Genomic DNA, 17,649 nt, shown 5'->3' on the forward strand with positions numbered 1-17,649 from the left:
TCACCAGCTTCTGCAGTTTCTCACATGAATCAGCCACCAGCGCTGTATCATCAGCGAACAACAACTGACTCACTTCCCAAGCTCTCTCATCCCCAACAGACTTCATACTTGCCCCTCTTTCCAAAACTCTTGCATTCACCTCCCTAACAACCCCATCCATAAACAAATTAAACAACCATGGAGACATCACACACCCCTGCCGCAAACCTACATTCACTGAGAACCAATCACTTTCCTCTCTTCCTAAACGTACACATGCCTTACATTCTCAATAAAAACTTTTCACTGCTTCTAACAACTTGCCTTCCACACCATATATTCTTAAAACCTTCCACAGAGCATCTCTATCAACTCTTATCATATGCCTTCTCCAGATCCATAAATGCTACATACAAATCCATTTGCTTTTCTAAGTATTTCTCACATACATTCTTCAAAGCAAACACCTGATCCACACATCCTTTACCACTTCTGAAACCACACTGCTCTTCCCTAATCTGATGCTCTGTACATGCCTTCACCCTCTCAATCAATACCCTCCCATATAATTTACCAGGAATACTCAACAAACTTATACCTCTGTAATTTGAGCACTCACTCTTATCACCTTTGAGTTTGTACAGTGGCACTATGCACGCATTCCGCCAATCCTCAGGCACCTTACCATGAGTCATACATACATTAAATAACCTTACCAACCAGTCAATAATACAGTCACCCCCATTTTTAATAAATTCCACTGCAATACCATCCAAACCTTCTGCCTTGCCGGCTTTCATCTTCCGCAAAGCTTTTACTACCTCTTCTCTGTTTACCAAATCATTTTCCCTAACCCTCTCACTTTGCACACCACCTCGACCAAAACACCCTATATCTGCCACTCTATCATCAAACACATTCATCAAACCTTCAAAATACTCACTCCATCTCCTTCTCACATCACCACTACTTGTTATCACCTCCCCATTCGCGTCCTTCACTGAAGTTCCCATTTGCTCCCTTGTCTTACGCACTTTATTTACCTCCTTCCAGAACATCTTTTTATTCTCCCTAAAATTTAATGATACTCTCTCACCCCAACTCTCATTTGCCCTTTTTTTCACCTCTTGCACCTTTCTCTTGACCTCCTGTCTCTTTCTTTTATACATCTCCCACTCAATTGCATTTTTTCCCTGCAAAAATCGTCCAATTGCCTCTCTCTCCTCTTTCACTAATAATCTTACTTCTTCATCCCACTACTCACTACCCTTTCTAATCAACCCACCTCCCACTCTTCTCATGCCACAAGCATCTTTTGTGCAATCCATCACTGATTCCCTAAATACATCCCATTCCTCCCCCACTCCCCTTACTTCCATTGTTCTCACCTTTTTCCATTCTGTACTCAGTCTCTCCTGGTACTTCCTCACACAAGTCTCCTTCCCAAGCTCAGTTACTCTCACCACCCTCTTCACCCCAACATTCACTCTTCTTTTCTGAAAACCCATACAACATTGTTGGAACCACTATTCCTTCAAACATACCCATTTTTGCTTTCCGAGATAATGTTCTCGACTTCCACACATTCTTCAATATATATATATATATATATATATATATATATATATATATATATATATATATATATATATATATATATATATATTTTTTTTTTTTCTTTTTTTTTATACCTCGTCGCTGTCTCCCGCGTTTGCGAGGTAGCGCAAGGAAACAGACGAAAGAAATGGCCCAACCCCCCCCATACACATGTACATACACACGTCCACACACGCAAATATACACACCTACACAGCTTTCCATGGTTTACCCCGGACGCTTCACATGCCTTGATTCAATCCACTGACAGCACGTCAACCCCTGTATACCACATCGCTCGAATTCACTCTATTCCTTGCCCTCCTTTCACCCTCCTGCATGTTCAGGCCCCGATCACACAAAATCCTTTTCACTCCATCTTTCCACCTCCAATTTGGTCTCCCTCTTCTCCTCGTTCCCTCCACCTCTGACACATATATCCTCTTGGTCAATCTTTCCTCACTCATTCTCTCCATGTGCCCAAACCATTTCAAAACACCCTCTTCTGCTCTCTCAACCACGCTCTTTTTATTTCCACACATCTCTCTTACCCTTACGCTACTTACTCGATCAAACCACCTCACACCACACATTGTCCTCAAACATCTCATTTCCAGCACATCCATCCTCCTGCGCACAACTCTATCCATAGCCCACGCCTCGCAACCATACAACATTGTTGGAACCACTATTCCTTCAAACATACCCATTTTTGCTTTCCGGGATAATGTTCTCGACTTCCACACATTTTTCAAGGCTCCCAAAATTTTCACTTCCTCCCCCACCCTATGATCCACTTCCGCTTCCATGGTTCCATCCGCTGACAGATCCACTCCCAGATATCTAAAACACTTCACTTCCTCCAGTTTTTCTCCATTCAAACTCACCTCCCAATTGACTTGACCCTCAACCCTACTGTACCTAATAACCTTGCTCTTATTCACATTTACTCTTAACTTTCTTCTTTCACACACTTTACCAAACTCAGTCACCAGCTTCTGCAGTTTCTCACATGAATCCTCCACCAGCGCTGTATCATCAGCGAACAACAACTGACTCACTTCCCAAGCTCTCTCATCCCCAACAGACTTCATACTTGCCCCTCTTTCCAAGACTCTTGCATTTACCTCCCTAACAACCCCATCCATAAACAAATTAAACAACCATGGAGACATCACACACCCCTGCCGCAAACCTACATTCACTGAGAACCAATCACTTTCCTCTCTTCCTACACGTACACATGCTTTACATCCTCGATAAAAACTTTTCACTGCTTCTAACAACTTGCCTCCCACACCATATATTCTTAATATATATATATATTTTTTTTTTTGCTTTGTCGCTGTCTCCCGCGTTTGCGAGGTAGCGCAAGGAAACAGACGAAAGAAATGGCCCAACCCACCACCATACACATGTATATGCATACACGTCCACACACGCAAATATACATACCTACACAGCTTTCCATGGTTTACCCCAGACGCTTCACATGCCCTGATTCAATCCACTGACAGCACGTCAACCTCGGTATACCACATCGATCCAATTCACTCTATTCCTTGCCCGCCTTTCACCCTCCTGCATGTTCAGGCCCTGATCACACAAAATCTTTTTCACTCCATCTTTCCACCTCCAATTTGGTCTCCCACTTCTCCTCGTTCCCTCCACCTCCGACACATATATCCTCTTGGTCAATCTTTCCTCACTCATTCTCTCCATGTGCCCAAACCATTTCAGAACACCCTCTTCTGCTCTCTCAACCACGCTCTTTTTATTTCCACACATCTCTCTTACCCTTACGTTACTTACTCGATCAAACCACCTCACACCACACATTGTCCTCAAACATCTCATTTCCAGCACACCCATCCTCCTGCACACAATTCTATCCATAGCCCACGCCTCGCAACCATACAACATTGTTGGAACCACTATTCCTTCAAACATACCCATTTTTGCTTTCTGAGATAATGTTCTCGACTTCCACACATTCTTCAAGGCTCCCAGGATTTTCGCCCCCTCTCCCACCCTATGATCCACTTCCGCTTCCATGGTTCCATCTGCTGCCAGATCCACTCCCAGATATCTAAAACACTTTACTTCCTCCAGTTTTTCTCCATTCAAACTTACTTCCCAATTGACTTGACCCTCAACCCTACTGTACTTGATAACCTTGCTCTTATTCACATTTACTCTTAACTTTCTTCTTTCACACACTTTACACATATGTATCTTTTTTTCTTTCACACTATTCGCCATTTCCCGCGATAGCGAGGTAGCGTTAAGAACAGGGGACTGGGCCTTTGAGGGAATATCCTCACCTGGCCCCCTTCTCTGTTCCTGCTTTTGGAAAATGAAAAAAAAAAAACGAGAGGGGAGGATTTCCAGCCCCCCGCTCCCTTCCCTCTTAGTCGCCTTCTACGACACGCAGGGAATACGTGGGAAGTATTCTTTCTCCCCTATCCCCTGGGATATATATATATATATATATATATATATATATATATATATATATATATATATATATATATATATATATATATATATATAATGTTATTTAATGTATGTATGACTCATGGTGAGGTGCCTGAGGATTGGCGGAATGCGTGCATAGTGCCATTGTACAAAGGCAAAGGGGATAAGAGTGAGTGCTCAAATTACAGAGGTATAAGTTTGTTGAGTATTCCTGGTAAATTATATGGGAGGGTATTGATTGAGAGGGTGAAGGCATGTATAGAGCATCAGATTGGGGAAGAGCAGTGTGGTTTCAGAAGTGGTAGAGGATGTGTGGATCAGGTGTTTGCTTTGAAGAATGTATGTGAGAAATACTTAGAAAAGCAAATGGATTTGTATGTAGCATTTATGGATCTGGAGAAGGCATATGATAGAGTTGATAGAGATGCTCTGTGGAAGGTATTAAGAATATATGGTGTGGGAGGAAAGTTGTTAGAAGCAGTGAAAAGTTTTTATCGAGGATGTAAGGCATGTGTACGTGTAGGAAGAGAGGAAAGGGATTGGTTCTCAGTGAATGTAGGTTTGCGGCAGGGGTGTGTGATGTCTCCATGGTTGTTTAATTTGTTTATGGATGGGGTTGTTAGGGAGGTAAATGCAAGAGTTTTGGAAAGAGGGGCAAGTATGAAGTCTGTTGGGATGAGAGAGCTTGGGAAGTGAGTCAGTTGTTGTTCGCTGATGATACAGCGCTGGTGGCTGATTCATGTGAGAAACTGCAGAAGCTGGTGACTGAGTTTGGTAAAGTGTGTGGAAGAAGAAAGTTAAGAGTAAATGTGAATAAGAGCAAGGTTATTAGGTACAGTAGGGTTGAGGGTCAAGTCAATTGGGAGGTTAGTTTGAATGGAGAAAAACTGGAGGAAGTGAAGTGTTTTAGATATCTGGGAGTGGATCTGGCAGCGGATGGAACCATGGAAGCGGAAGTGGATCATAGGGTGGGGGAGGGGGCGAAAATTCTGGGGCCTTGAAGAATGTGTGGAAGTCGAGAACATTATCTCAGAAAGCAAAAATGGGTATGTTTGAAGGAATAGTGGTTCCAACAATGTTGTATGGTTGCGAGGCGTGGGCTATGGATAGAGTTGTGCGCAGGAGGATGGATGTGCTGGAAATGAGATGTTTGAGGACAATGTGTGGTGTGAGGTGGTTTGATCGAGTGAGTAACGTAAGGGTAAGAGAGATGTGTGGAAATAAAAAGAGCGTGGTTGAGAGAGCAGAAGAGGGTGTTTTGAAGTGGTTTGGGCACATGGAGAGAATGAGTGAGGAAAGATTGACCAAGAGGATATATGTGTCGGAGGTGGAGGGAACGAGGAGAAGAGGGAGACCAAATTGGAGGTGGAAAGATGGAGTGAAAAAGATTTTGTGTGATCGGGGCCTGAACATGCAGGAGGGTGAAAGGAGGGCAAGGAATAGAGTGAATTGGAGCGATGTGGTATACCGGGGTTGACGTGCTGTCAGTGGATTGAATCAAGGCATGTGAAGCGTCTGGGGAAAACCATGGAAAGCTGTGTCGGTATGTATATTTGCGTGTGTGGACGTATGTATATACATGTGTATGGGGGGGGGGGGTTGGGCCATTTCTTTCGTCTGTTTCCTTGCGCTACCTCGCAAACGCGGGAGACAGCGACAAAGTATAAAAAAAAAAAAAAAAAAAATATATATATATATATATATATATATATATATATATATATATATATATATATATATATATATGTGTGTGTGTGTGTGTGTGTATGTGTGTATGAGTGGATTGGCCATGTCTGTTTCCTGGCACAGCCTCACTGATGGGGAAATGGCAATCAAGTATAATAAATGAATAAATAGGAATGATCGCAATGTTTGCACATTTGTTGGTCTGGGTGCATCCACAGTGTCTTTTACTTTATTTTCTAAATACATGAATGGTCTCTGTATCAATTTTGTTACCCAAATAACACTGCTTTGGAAAAACTCATATTTATTAAAATGCAGCTTCAAACCTTTTTCATTTAATCTCTCTACCACCGTGGTCAAACTTGCTCTATGTCCTGCTTCAGTGCTTCTAGTGATCACATTATCATCTAAGTATACAACAGTTTGTGGAATATCTCTTAATAAACTATACATTTCTCTTTGAAAAATCCCAGGTGCCTTCTAATCCCATAGGGTTATCTGTTATACCTGAGGAAACCTTAGTGTGTTTATCACACAATACTTCTTTGACTCTTCATCCAGTAAGATCTGTATCCTTCTCAGTAGATGCCATAATGTGAGGCATCACCCTCCATTGCATACATAAAACTCTCTATACCATACTATTGGACCCAAGCAGAAATCTATTTGTTAAGAGCGTTGCATTCATCCACATCCTTCAATTCTGCTCCTTCTCTTGCTCAATCTGCATCTCATGTTGACACTTCCTCAATAAACTCAAGACTTGGAAAGAACATCTCAGTGAGGTAGATGAAATCTAGTTAAGTTGAATGCCTTCAAGACTCAGTTTCTACCCTTTTCTCTATAAAGAATTCCTCGCAACTTTCCTCTCTTCTTTCAAGTTTTTGTAATTATGCCTCTTCTCAATAAATATACTTGGTATTACTGTAACACGTACTCCTTAGAGACCCTCTGTTACAGAATTAGCTATGTTTGCCTCTAAGAAAGTGGGAGCTCTGTTTATGTCAAAATTGCTTTTCTTCTGAACAGTTGCTCCATTTAGATAAAGGATTGATCCATCCTTGTATGGATTACTACTCTGACATTTGGGGTGGTTCTAGCTCTACATTCATACTTGAAAGAGTTGAGCCAAAAGCTGTCAGACATAAACTCTCCTTGTCTCAAAACTTAACTTGTTTGCATTGTGCTCCCACCACTATCTAGACCATGCAATACTCAGTGAATTGCTGTGTCACCATACTGAATATATTTACACAGGCCAAACTTTTAATTCACTGATACAGTATAACTTCAAGAAGGGCTACTCCATGATAATCCATGTTACAAAAAGAATCAGTTAAATGTTTTCATTATCAGTCCAAAGAAATGTGGGTAACAATATATTTCTAACTCCACTTCTCTGTCATCATTTGTCAGTTAATTACAGTTATGGTTGTTACCCTTGTGGCGAACCTGTACATTGCTTGTTACTGCCCACCTTTCTCAAAGGCTATCTGCCTGTTAGTCAATGCTTGTTTGGTGCCATCACTAAGGCCTCATATTCACAGCCTGCTGGTTGCAATTTTCCACTTGAGCATGAATCTCACTTCATGCTGTACCTGAGTTCATTTCCCCAGTAATAGGGACAACTAGGCCTCATTGTAGCTATTTTTGAAATAACCCAAAGGGTGCAAGTCTCCCTCTCCAAATCTATTCTCAAATTACTACTTTATCAGACCAGCTGTTGCCATCAAGCCTAAACACACAAGATTCTTACTACAACTGAAACAACATCCTTATTGCTTATGCTCCTGGCTAATGTCACAGTGATCTACTCATTTTTCACATAATATTCGCCCTTCCTCCATGAAACCTTCATGATGTAACGATTAGTGTTACGAACTAACCATCACATAAGGGTTAAAATCCTAATTGCAACAGTCCACATAGCACATGGCTGCTACTGATGTAGTCCTTACTTCTCTAACCAGGTATAACAGGAGTAGTTTACACTCACTACCAGGATCCACTTGATGTAGTCCATACTCCACAAGGGGGCATTAGATCCACTGTCTTTCCTTGCCCATAGGACTGACAGTCTACGTTCCCTGGATCACAGCTAGGTAGTAGTCTACACTCCTTAATCTACAGTTTCTCTCCAGACCAAAGCTGAGGCATCCTACACTCCCCCAGGTGGACAGAGATGGAGTCAATCTGCTCTCACCACTAACTTCTCCACCAGGGTACTCGGAGGTTCACAAGATGCCACTGTGGACCAGTGTCACCCTTAATGAGTCCATGGCTGGAACACAGGACTCAGCCTGGTGTGGTGATGTGCGCCTCACAGAGACCACAACTGCTACATGCAGCTCATATGACAACCTGTCTCAGGATATTATTATGGCCCCTCTGTTTCCTCCAGGTGGGTCATGCGATATCTCCACTCCTGTCTTTTGTAGCAACCTATAATGTAGTTGCCTGCCATTTTTTTTTGCCAAAGGCCAACATTTGTAACCTGATCAGCCAAGCTGCAGCCCACTGTTGCAACTTAACTTTCCAAAGTTACTAACTTAACCACTCACGTTGCAGCCTAGTGCAAAACTTAATTTCCTGAAAGTGTTAACATGAGTGGTCATGTTGCAGAATGTTGTGGAAACTTATTTGTCCAAATGTAGTAATTTGAGCCTACTTTAGTATCTTATTAGTACAAAATTAGGCACTTCAGTGGTTATGTTGCATTCTACTGTAGTTTTTTTTTTTTTTTTTTTTTTTTTTTTTTTTTTTATACTTTGTCGCTGTCTCCCGCGTTTGCGAGGTAGCGCAAGGAAACAGACGAAAGAAATGGCCCAACCCCCCCCCCCCCATACACATGTACATACACACGTCCACACACGCAAATATACATACCTACACAGCTTTCCATGGTTTACCCCAGACGCTTCACATGCCTTGCTTCAATCCACTGACAGCACGTCAACCCCTGTATACCACATGACTCCAATTCACTCTATTTCTTGCCCTCCTTTCACCCTCCTGCATGTTCAGGCCCCGATCACACAAAATCTTTTTCACTCCATCTTTCCACCTCCAATTTGGTCTCCCTCTTCTCCTCGTTCCCTCCACCTCCGACACATATATCCTCTTGGTCAATCTCTCCTCACTCATTCTCTCCATGTGCCCAAACCATTTCAAAACACCCTCTTCTGCTCTCTCAACCACGCTCTTTTTATTTCCACACATCTCTCTTACCTTTACGTTACTTACTCGATCAAACCACCTCACACCACACATTGTCCTCAAACATCTCATTTCCAGCACATCCATCCTCCTGCGCACATCTCTATCCATAGCCCACGCCTCGCAACCATACAGCATTGTTGGAACCACTATTCCCTCAAACATACCCATTTTTGCTTTCCGAGATACTGTTCTCGACTTCCACACATTTTTCAAGGCTCCCAAAATTTTCGCCCCCTCCCCCACCCTATGATCCACTTCCGCTTCCATGGTTCCATCCGCTGACAGATCCACTCCCAGATATCTAAAACACTTCACTTCCTCCAGTTTTTCTCCATTCAAACTCACCTCCCAATTGACTTGACCCTCACCCCTACTGTACCTAATAACCTTGCTCTTATTCACATTTACTCTCAACTTTCTTCTTCCACACACTTTACCAAACTCAGTCACCAGCTTCTGCAGTTTCTCACATGAATCAGCCACCAGCGCTGTATCATCAGCGAACAACAATTGACTCACTTCCCAAGCTCTCTCATCCCCAACAGACTTCATACTTGCCCCTCTTTCCAGGACTCTTGCATTTACCTCCTTTACAACCCCATCCATAAACAAATTAAACAACCATGGAGACATCACACACCCCTGCCGCAAACCTACATTCACTGAGAACCAATCACTTTCCTCTCTTCCTACACGTACACATGCCTTACATCCTCGATAAAAACTTTTCACTGCTTCTAACAACTTGCCTCCCACACCATATATTCTTAATACCTTCCACAGAGCATCTCTATCTAGTATCTTTATTTTTTCAAATAGGTTAATTTCAGTTGTCATGTTATACCCGACATTAGTAGATATATTGTCCAGAAATAGTACCTTGAGTGGTTAGGTTACAGTTCCATAGTGTACCTTAATAGTTCAGACATAGTAATTGCAGTGGTTATGTTGTAGCGTACTGCACTAATTTGATGCCTACATTTAGTAATTAGAGAGGTTATGTTATAGCCTGCTTTACTAACTTGTTGTCCAAAAGTAGTAACTTGAGTGGTCATGTTACAGTGTACTGTAGTAACCTTGATTGTCCAAAATTAGTAACTTGAGAGTTTATGTTGTAGTCCATTGTACTAACTTATGCATAAAGGTATTAACTTCAGTGGTCATGTTGCAGACTATTCCATGAGCAATGAGCTATCAAACATACCTTACATGGTGAGCAATGCAGTGCCTCTGTCAAAACAACTGGCTGCAAATTGGAAAAACCTATTGAGAAACCTGGTGCTGCGGTGGCAGAATTTCAGCCCTCTGAACGTAGTGCTAGGACCTGTGTTTGACAAGGATGCCGATTCCCACCCTGACAACATCAACCCTTCAGGGTACCAAGATGAAAGAGTTTCTTATCATTACTATAACATTATTATAATTAGAGTGAATAACTTTACTTGAGGCACTAGGACAAAAATGTGAGGCTAGAATAGGAATATTTGACTGTGACACCTTAATACTTTCTCTACTCTGGGTACTTAAACCAGTCATTGTGTAGGGACACTGTTTCTTCAGCACCAGATAGATTTACCTAATTTTCATCAGTCACTTGATTTAGGCTGAAATTATTCTACTCCAGATCATAACATGTATCTATTCTTGTAACACTTCAAAGACTAAAAAATACTGATTTGTTTACTTGTTCTCAGCTAGAATCCTTCTCATAAATCAACATTTACATAGTTGAGAACCCTGTATCAGTGAACCCTGTCTCAGTCCTGCACTAGACCATTCTTAATCATCAAATACTCAACAAGTTTCACTTAGTTCATATGACTTGATTTTGTTCATGTTATCTAAGAATGTTCAGGTCAGTCATCTCACATTTTAAAGAAAACTGTATTCAAAATTTTGTTCACACCTTTAAGTGTAATTGTTATCCAGATTCATTTCCTCAGCACTCCTGATATTGTGTCTCATCTTTTTGCTGTGGTGACTTGCTGCAAGACACCAGGGATCCAATTAGAGCTCTGCCCTCATAATGAACTTGATGCCATATCATTCATCTTACCACAGTTTCTGTCTGTCTCCAACAACCTGGTGAGTTGAGGTCGGTATTGGTTAGTACAGTTATATCCAGTTAAGTCTCATGAACGTGAGTCCAAAGGCTACTTAAAGTGAAACTAATTATGTAGATCAGCAAGCTGGTGTTCGTGCTGTTATCATTGCTTGACTGAAATTGAGGACACAAAATACAGTGACGCAAGGAGACACACTTCCTTTATCATCTGTGTTACACAGTAAGTTTCCTAGTAATAAATATATGGTGATACTAGTCATTTTAAACTTAGGACTCAGACTGCTCTAGCAGTACTAATCTGAGTATTTAAAAATGTGGTCAACATAAAGTTAAAATGAGATAATAGTTTGTGGTGTGCACAACCTCTTTCCATGCACTTGTATATATGTTTTCTTTGCTGGTGCTTGCTTACTAAAAAAAAAAGAAATAGAGCAAAAATTCTAGTAATATGACATACTTCAAGACACTAATGATAATGTGGTTGTGAAGTTGCACTCCTCTGACCCAGATAGCTGTTTTTTCTTTCTGGACTACTGGCATTTTGTCCACAAAACATATGATCTCTCCTTGTCATAAGTATTACTCAACAACACTTAACTCACACAGCTCATTCTTTGTAACTCAAGATTTTCCTGTGGTTCAGCAGGGTTGAGGGACAAGTTAGGTGGGATGTAAGTTTGAATGGAGGAAAATTGGAGGAAGTGAAGTGTTTTAGAGATCTGGGAGTGGATTTGGCGGTGACTGGAACCATGGAAGAAGAAGTGATTCACAGGGTGAGGAAATGGGCAAAGGTTTCTGTGGAAAGAGAGAATATTATCTTGGAGAGCAAAATTGAGTATGTTTGAAGGAATAGTAGTTCCAACAATATTATATGGTTGCAAGGCATGGGCTGTAGATAGGGTTGTACGAAGGAGGGTGAATGTGTTGGAAATATAATGTTTGAGGACTATATGTGGTGTGAGGTGGTTTGATCAAGTAAGTGATGAAAGTGTAAGACAGATGTGTGGAAATGAGAAGAGTGAGTGATTGAGAGAGCTGATGAGGATGTGTTGAAATGGTTTGGACATATGGAGAGAATGAATGAGTAAAGTTTGACAAAGAGGGTATATGTGTCAGAGGTTGAGGGAACAGTGAGAAGTGGGAGATGAAATTGGAGGTGGAAGGATGGAGTGAAAAAGATTTGAGCAATCGGGACCTGAACATACAGGAGGGTGAAAGGCATTAGAATGATGTGGTATACCGGGGTTGATGTGCTGTAAATGGATTGAACCAGGGCATGTGAAGTGTCTTGGGTAAACTATGGAAAGGTCTGCAGGGCCTGGATGTAGAAATGGAGCTGTGGTTTCAGTGCATTACACATGACAGGTAAATACTGAGTGTGAACAAATGTGGCCTTTTTGTCTTCTTTTAGCACTGCCTCATGCGCATGTGGGGGAAGGGGGTTGTAATTTCATGTGCGGTAGGGTAGCAACAGGAATTGATAAAGGCAGCAAGTATGAATGTGTACATGCGTATGTATGTATATGTCTTTGTATGTATAAGTATGTATACATTGAAATGTAAATGTATGTATATGTGCATGTGTGGGCGTTCATGTATATACATGTGTATGTGGGTGGGTTGGACCATTCTTTCGTCTGTTTCCGTGCGCTACCTCACTTTTTATTCTCCCTAGAATTTAATGATACTCTCTCACCCTAACTCTCATTTGCCCTCTTTTTCACCTCTTGCACCTTTCTGTTGACCTCCTGCCTCTTTCCTTTATACATCTCCCAGATGTTTGCTCTACTTCCATGCAAAAATTGCCCAAAAGCCTCTGTCTTCTCTTTCACGAACAATCTTACTTCTTCATCCCACCACTCACGACCCTTTCTAATCTGCCCACCTTCCACCTTTCTCATGCCACAAGCATCTTTTGCACAAGCCATCTTTGCTTCCCTTAATACATCCCATTTCTTCCCCACCCCCCTTACATCATTTGCTCTAACCTTTTTCCATTCTGGACTCAGTCTCTCCTGGTACCTCCCCACACAAGTCTCCTTTCCAAGCTCACTTACTCTCACAACTCTTTTCACCCCAACATTCTCTCTTCTTTTATGGAAACCTCTACAAATCTTCACCTTTGCCTCCACAAGATAATGATCAGACATCACTTCACTTACCCCTATCAGCACATTAACATCCAAAAGTCTTTCTTTCACTCGCCGATCAATTAACACATAATCCAATAATGATCTCTGGCCATCACTCCTACTTACATATGTATACTTATGTTATTTTTTTTTACTTTTTTATTATACTTTGTTTCTGTCTCCCGCATTAGCAAGGTAGTGCAAGGAAACAGACAAAAGAATGGCCCAACCCACCCACATACACATGTATATACATACACGTTCACACATGCACATATATATAGTGGTTCCAACAATGTTGTATGGCTGCGAGGCGTGGGCTATGGATAGAGTTGTGCGCAGGAGGATGGATGTGCTGGAAATGAGATGTTTGAGGACAATGTGTGGTGTGAGGTGGTTTGATCGAGTGAGTAACGTAAGGGTAAGAGAGATGTGTGGAAATAAAAAGAGCGTGGTTGAGAGAGCAGAAGAGGGTGTTTTGAAGTGGTTTGGGCACATGGAGAGGATGAGTGAGGAAAGATTGACCAAGAGGATATATGTGTCGGAGGTGGAGGGAGCAAGGAGAAGAGGGAGACCAAATTGGAGGTGGGAAGATGGAGTGAAAAAGATTTTGTGTGATCGGGGCCTGAACATGCAGGAGGGTGAAAGGAGGGCAAGGAATAGAGTGAATTGGAGCGATGTGGTATACCGGGGTTGACGTGCTGTCAGTGGATTGAATCAAGGCATGTGAAGCGTCTGGGGTAAACCATGGAAAGCTGTGTAGGTATGTATATTTGCGTGTGTGGACGTATGTATATACATGTGTATGGGGGTGGGTTGGGCCATTTCTTTCGTCTGTTTCCTTGCGCTACCTCGCAAACGCGGGAGACAGCGACAAAGTATAAAAAAAAAAAAATACATCTCAACGTATACATATATATATACACACTCAGACATATACATATATACACATATACAAAAAAATTCATACTGTCTGCCCTTATTCATTGCCGTTGCCACCCCGCCACACATGAAATAACAGCCCCCTCCCCCGCATGTGCACGAGGTAACGCTAGGAAAAGACAACAAAGGCCACATTCATTCACACTCAGTCTCTAGCTGTCATGTATAATGCACCGAAACCACAGCTTCCTTTCCACATCCAGGCCCCACAAACCTTTCTATGGTTTACCCCCAGACGCTTCACATGCCCTTGTTTAATCCACTGACAGCACGTCGACCCCGATATACCACATTGTTCCAATTCACTCTATTCCTTGCACGCCTTTCACCCTCCAGCATGTTCAGGCCCCAATTGCTCAAAATCATTTTCACTCCATCTTTCCACCTCCAATTTGGTCTCCCACTTCTCTCGTTCCCTCCACCTCTGACACATATATCCTCTTTGTCAATCTCTCCTCACTCATTCTCTCCATGTGACCAAACCATTTCAAAACACCCTCTTCTGCTCTCTCAACCACACTCTTTTTATTACCACACATTTCTCTTACATTACTTGCTCGATCAGACCACCTCACACCACATATCGTCCTCAAACATCTCATTTCCAACACATCCATCCTCCTCCGCACAACTCCATCTATAACCCACACCTCGCAAATGTTCAGGCCCCGATCGCTTAAAATCTTTTTCACTCCATCCTTCCACCTACCATTTGGTCTCCCACTTCTTGTTCCCTCCACCTCTGACACATATATCCTCTTTATCAATCTTTCCTCACTCATTCTCTCCATGTGACCAAACCATTTCAAAAGACTCTTTTCTGCTCTCTCAACCACACTCTTTTTATTACCACACATCTCTCTTACCCTATTACTACTTACTCGATCAAACCACCTCACACCACATATTGTCCTCAAATATCTCTTTCCAGTACATCCACCCTCCTCTGCACAACTCTATCTATAGCCCACACCTTGCAACCATATAACATTGTTGGAACCACTATTCTTCAAACATACCCATTTTTGCTTTCAGAGATAATGTTCTCGCCTTACACACATTTTTCAACGGTCCCAGAACTTTCGCCCCCTCCTCCACCCTGTGACTCACTTCTGCTTCCATGGCTCCATCTGCTGCCAAATCCACTCCCAGATATCTAAAACACTTCACTTCCTTCAGTTTTTCTCCATTCAAACTTACCTCCCAGTTGGCTTGTCCCTCAACCCCACTGTACTTAATAACCTTGCTCTTCTTCACATTTACTCTCAGTTTTCTTCTTTCACACACTTTACCAAACCCAGTCACCAGCTTCTGCAGTTTTTCACCCGAATCAGCCACCAGTGCTATATCATCAGCGAACAACAACTGACTCACTTCCCAAGCCCTTTCATCCACAAGAGACAGCATACTTACCTGTCTCTCCAAAACTCTTGCATTCACCTCCCTAACATCCCCATCCATAAACAAATTAAACAACCATGGAGACATCACACACCCCTGCCGCAAACCGACATTCACTGAGAACCAGTCACTTTCCTCTCTTCCTACTTAGTAGACATGCTTTACATCCTCAATAAAAGCTTTTCACTGCTTCTAGCAACTTGCCTCCCACACCATATATTCTTAATACCTTCCACAGAGCATCTCTATCAACTCTATCATATGCCTTCTCCAGATCCATAAATGCTACATACAAATCCATTTGCTTTTCTAATTATTTCTCACATACATTCTTCAAAGCAAACACCTGATCCACACATCCTCTACCACTTCTGAAAGCACACTGCTCTTCCCAAGTCTGATGCTCTGTACATGCTTTCACCCTCTCAATCAATACCCTCCCATACAATTTCCCAGGAATACTCAGCAAACTTATATCTCTGTAATTTGAGCACTCACTCTTATCCCCTTTGCCTTTGTACAGTGGCACTATACATGCATTCCGCCAGTCCTCAGGCACCTCACCATGAGTCATACATACATTAAATATCCTTACCAACCAGTCAACAACACAGTCACCCCCTTTTTTAATAAATTCTACTGTAATACGATCCAAACCCGCTGCCTTGCCGGCTTTCATCTTCCACAAAGAGTTGGGGTGAGAGAGTATCATTAAATTTTGGGGAGACTAAAAAGATGTTTTGGAAGGAGGTAAATAAAGTGCATAAGACAAGAGAACGAATGAGAACATTGGTGAAGGGGACTAATGGGGAGATAATAACAAGTAGTGGTGATGTGAGAAGGAGATGGAGTGAGTATTTTGAAGGTTTGTTGAATATGTTGGATGATAAAGTGGCAGATATAGGGTGTTTTGGTCAAGGTGGTGTGCAGAGTGAGAGGTCCAGGGAGAATGGTTTGGTAAACAGAGAAGAAGTAGTGAAAGCTTTGCGGAAGGTGAAGATTTGTGGAGGTTTTCGGAAAAGAAGAGAGAATGGTGGGGTGAAGAGAGTGGTGAGAGTAAGTGAGCTTGGGAAGGAGACTTGTGTGAGGAAGTACCAAGAGAGATTGAGTACAGAATGGAAAAAGATGAGAACAAAGGACGTAAGGGGAGTGGGGGAGAAAATGGGACGAACTTAGGGAAGCAGGGATGGCTTGCGCAAAAGATGCTTGTGGCATGAGAAGCATGGGAGGTGGGCAGATTAAAAAGGGTAGTGAGTGGTGGGATGAAGAAGTAAGATTATTAGTGAAAGAGAAGAGAGAGGCATTTGGACGATTTTTGCAGGGAAATAATGCAAAGGACTGGGAGATGTATAAAAGAAAGAGGCAGGAGGTCAAGAGAAAGGTGCAAGAGGTGAAAAAGAGGGCAGATGAGAGTTTGGGTGAGAGAGTATCATCAGATTTTAGGGAGAATAAAAAGATGTTTTGGAAGGAGGTAAATAAAGTGTGTAAGACAAGGGAACAAATGGGAACATCAGTGAAGAGGGCTAATGGGGAGGTGATAACAAGTAGTGGTGATGTGAGAAGGAGATGGAGTGAGTAATTTGAAGGTTTGTTGAATGTGTTTGATGATAGAGTGGCAGATATAGGGCGTTTTGGTCGAGGTGGTGTGCAAAGTGAGAGGGTTAGGGAGAATGATTTGGCAAACAGAGAAGAGGTAGTAAAAGCTTTGTGGGAGATGAAAGCCAGCAAGGCAGCGGGTTTGGATGGTATTGCAGTGGCATTTATTAAAAAAGAGGGTGACTGTATTGTTGACTGGTTGGTAAGGTTATTTAATGTATGTATGACTCATGGTGAGGTGCCTGAGGATTGGCGGAATGCTTGCATAGTGCCATTGTACAAAGGCAAAGGGGATAATAGTGAGTGCTCAAATTACAGAGGTGTCAGTGTGTTGAGTGTTCCTGGGAAATTATATGGGAGGGTATTGATTGAGAGGGTGAAGGCATGTACAGAGCATCAGATTGGGGAAGAGCAGTGTGGTTTCAGAAGTGGTAGAGGATGTGTGGATCAGGTGTTTGCTTTGAAGAATGTATGTGAGAAATACTTAGAAAAGCAAATGGATTTGTATGTAGCTTTTATGGATCTGGAGAATACATATGATAGAGTTGATAGAGA

At 42.1% G+C, this 17,649-nt stretch overlaps 1 protein-coding gene across 3 annotated transcripts in view; it reads left to right on the plus strand.

The window, feature by feature from the left end:
* Positions 1 to 17,649, plus strand: part of LOC139765281 (venom phosphodiesterase-like) — a 53,680-nt gene that overhangs the window by 27,001 nt on the left and 9,030 nt on the right. For all 3 annotated transcript variants that reach the window (XM_071692639.1, XM_071692640.1, XM_071692642.1), the window contains 3 exons: positions 7,961 to 8,140; positions 10,130 to 10,334; positions 10,902 to 11,043. In XM_071692639.1, coding sequence (XP_071548740.1) covers positions 7,961 to 8,140; positions 10,130 to 10,334; positions 10,902 to 11,043 — 527 coding nt within the window. The remainder of the gene's footprint in view (positions 1 to 7,960; positions 8,141 to 10,129; positions 10,335 to 10,901; positions 11,044 to 17,649) is intronic.

Source organism: Panulirus ornatus, chromosome 53 (genome assembly GCF_036320965.1).
Source record: "Panulirus ornatus isolate Po-2019 chromosome 53, ASM3632096v1, whole genome shotgun sequence".
Taxonomy (NCBI): Eukaryota; Metazoa; Arthropoda; class Malacostraca; order Decapoda; family Palinuridae; genus Panulirus; species Panulirus ornatus.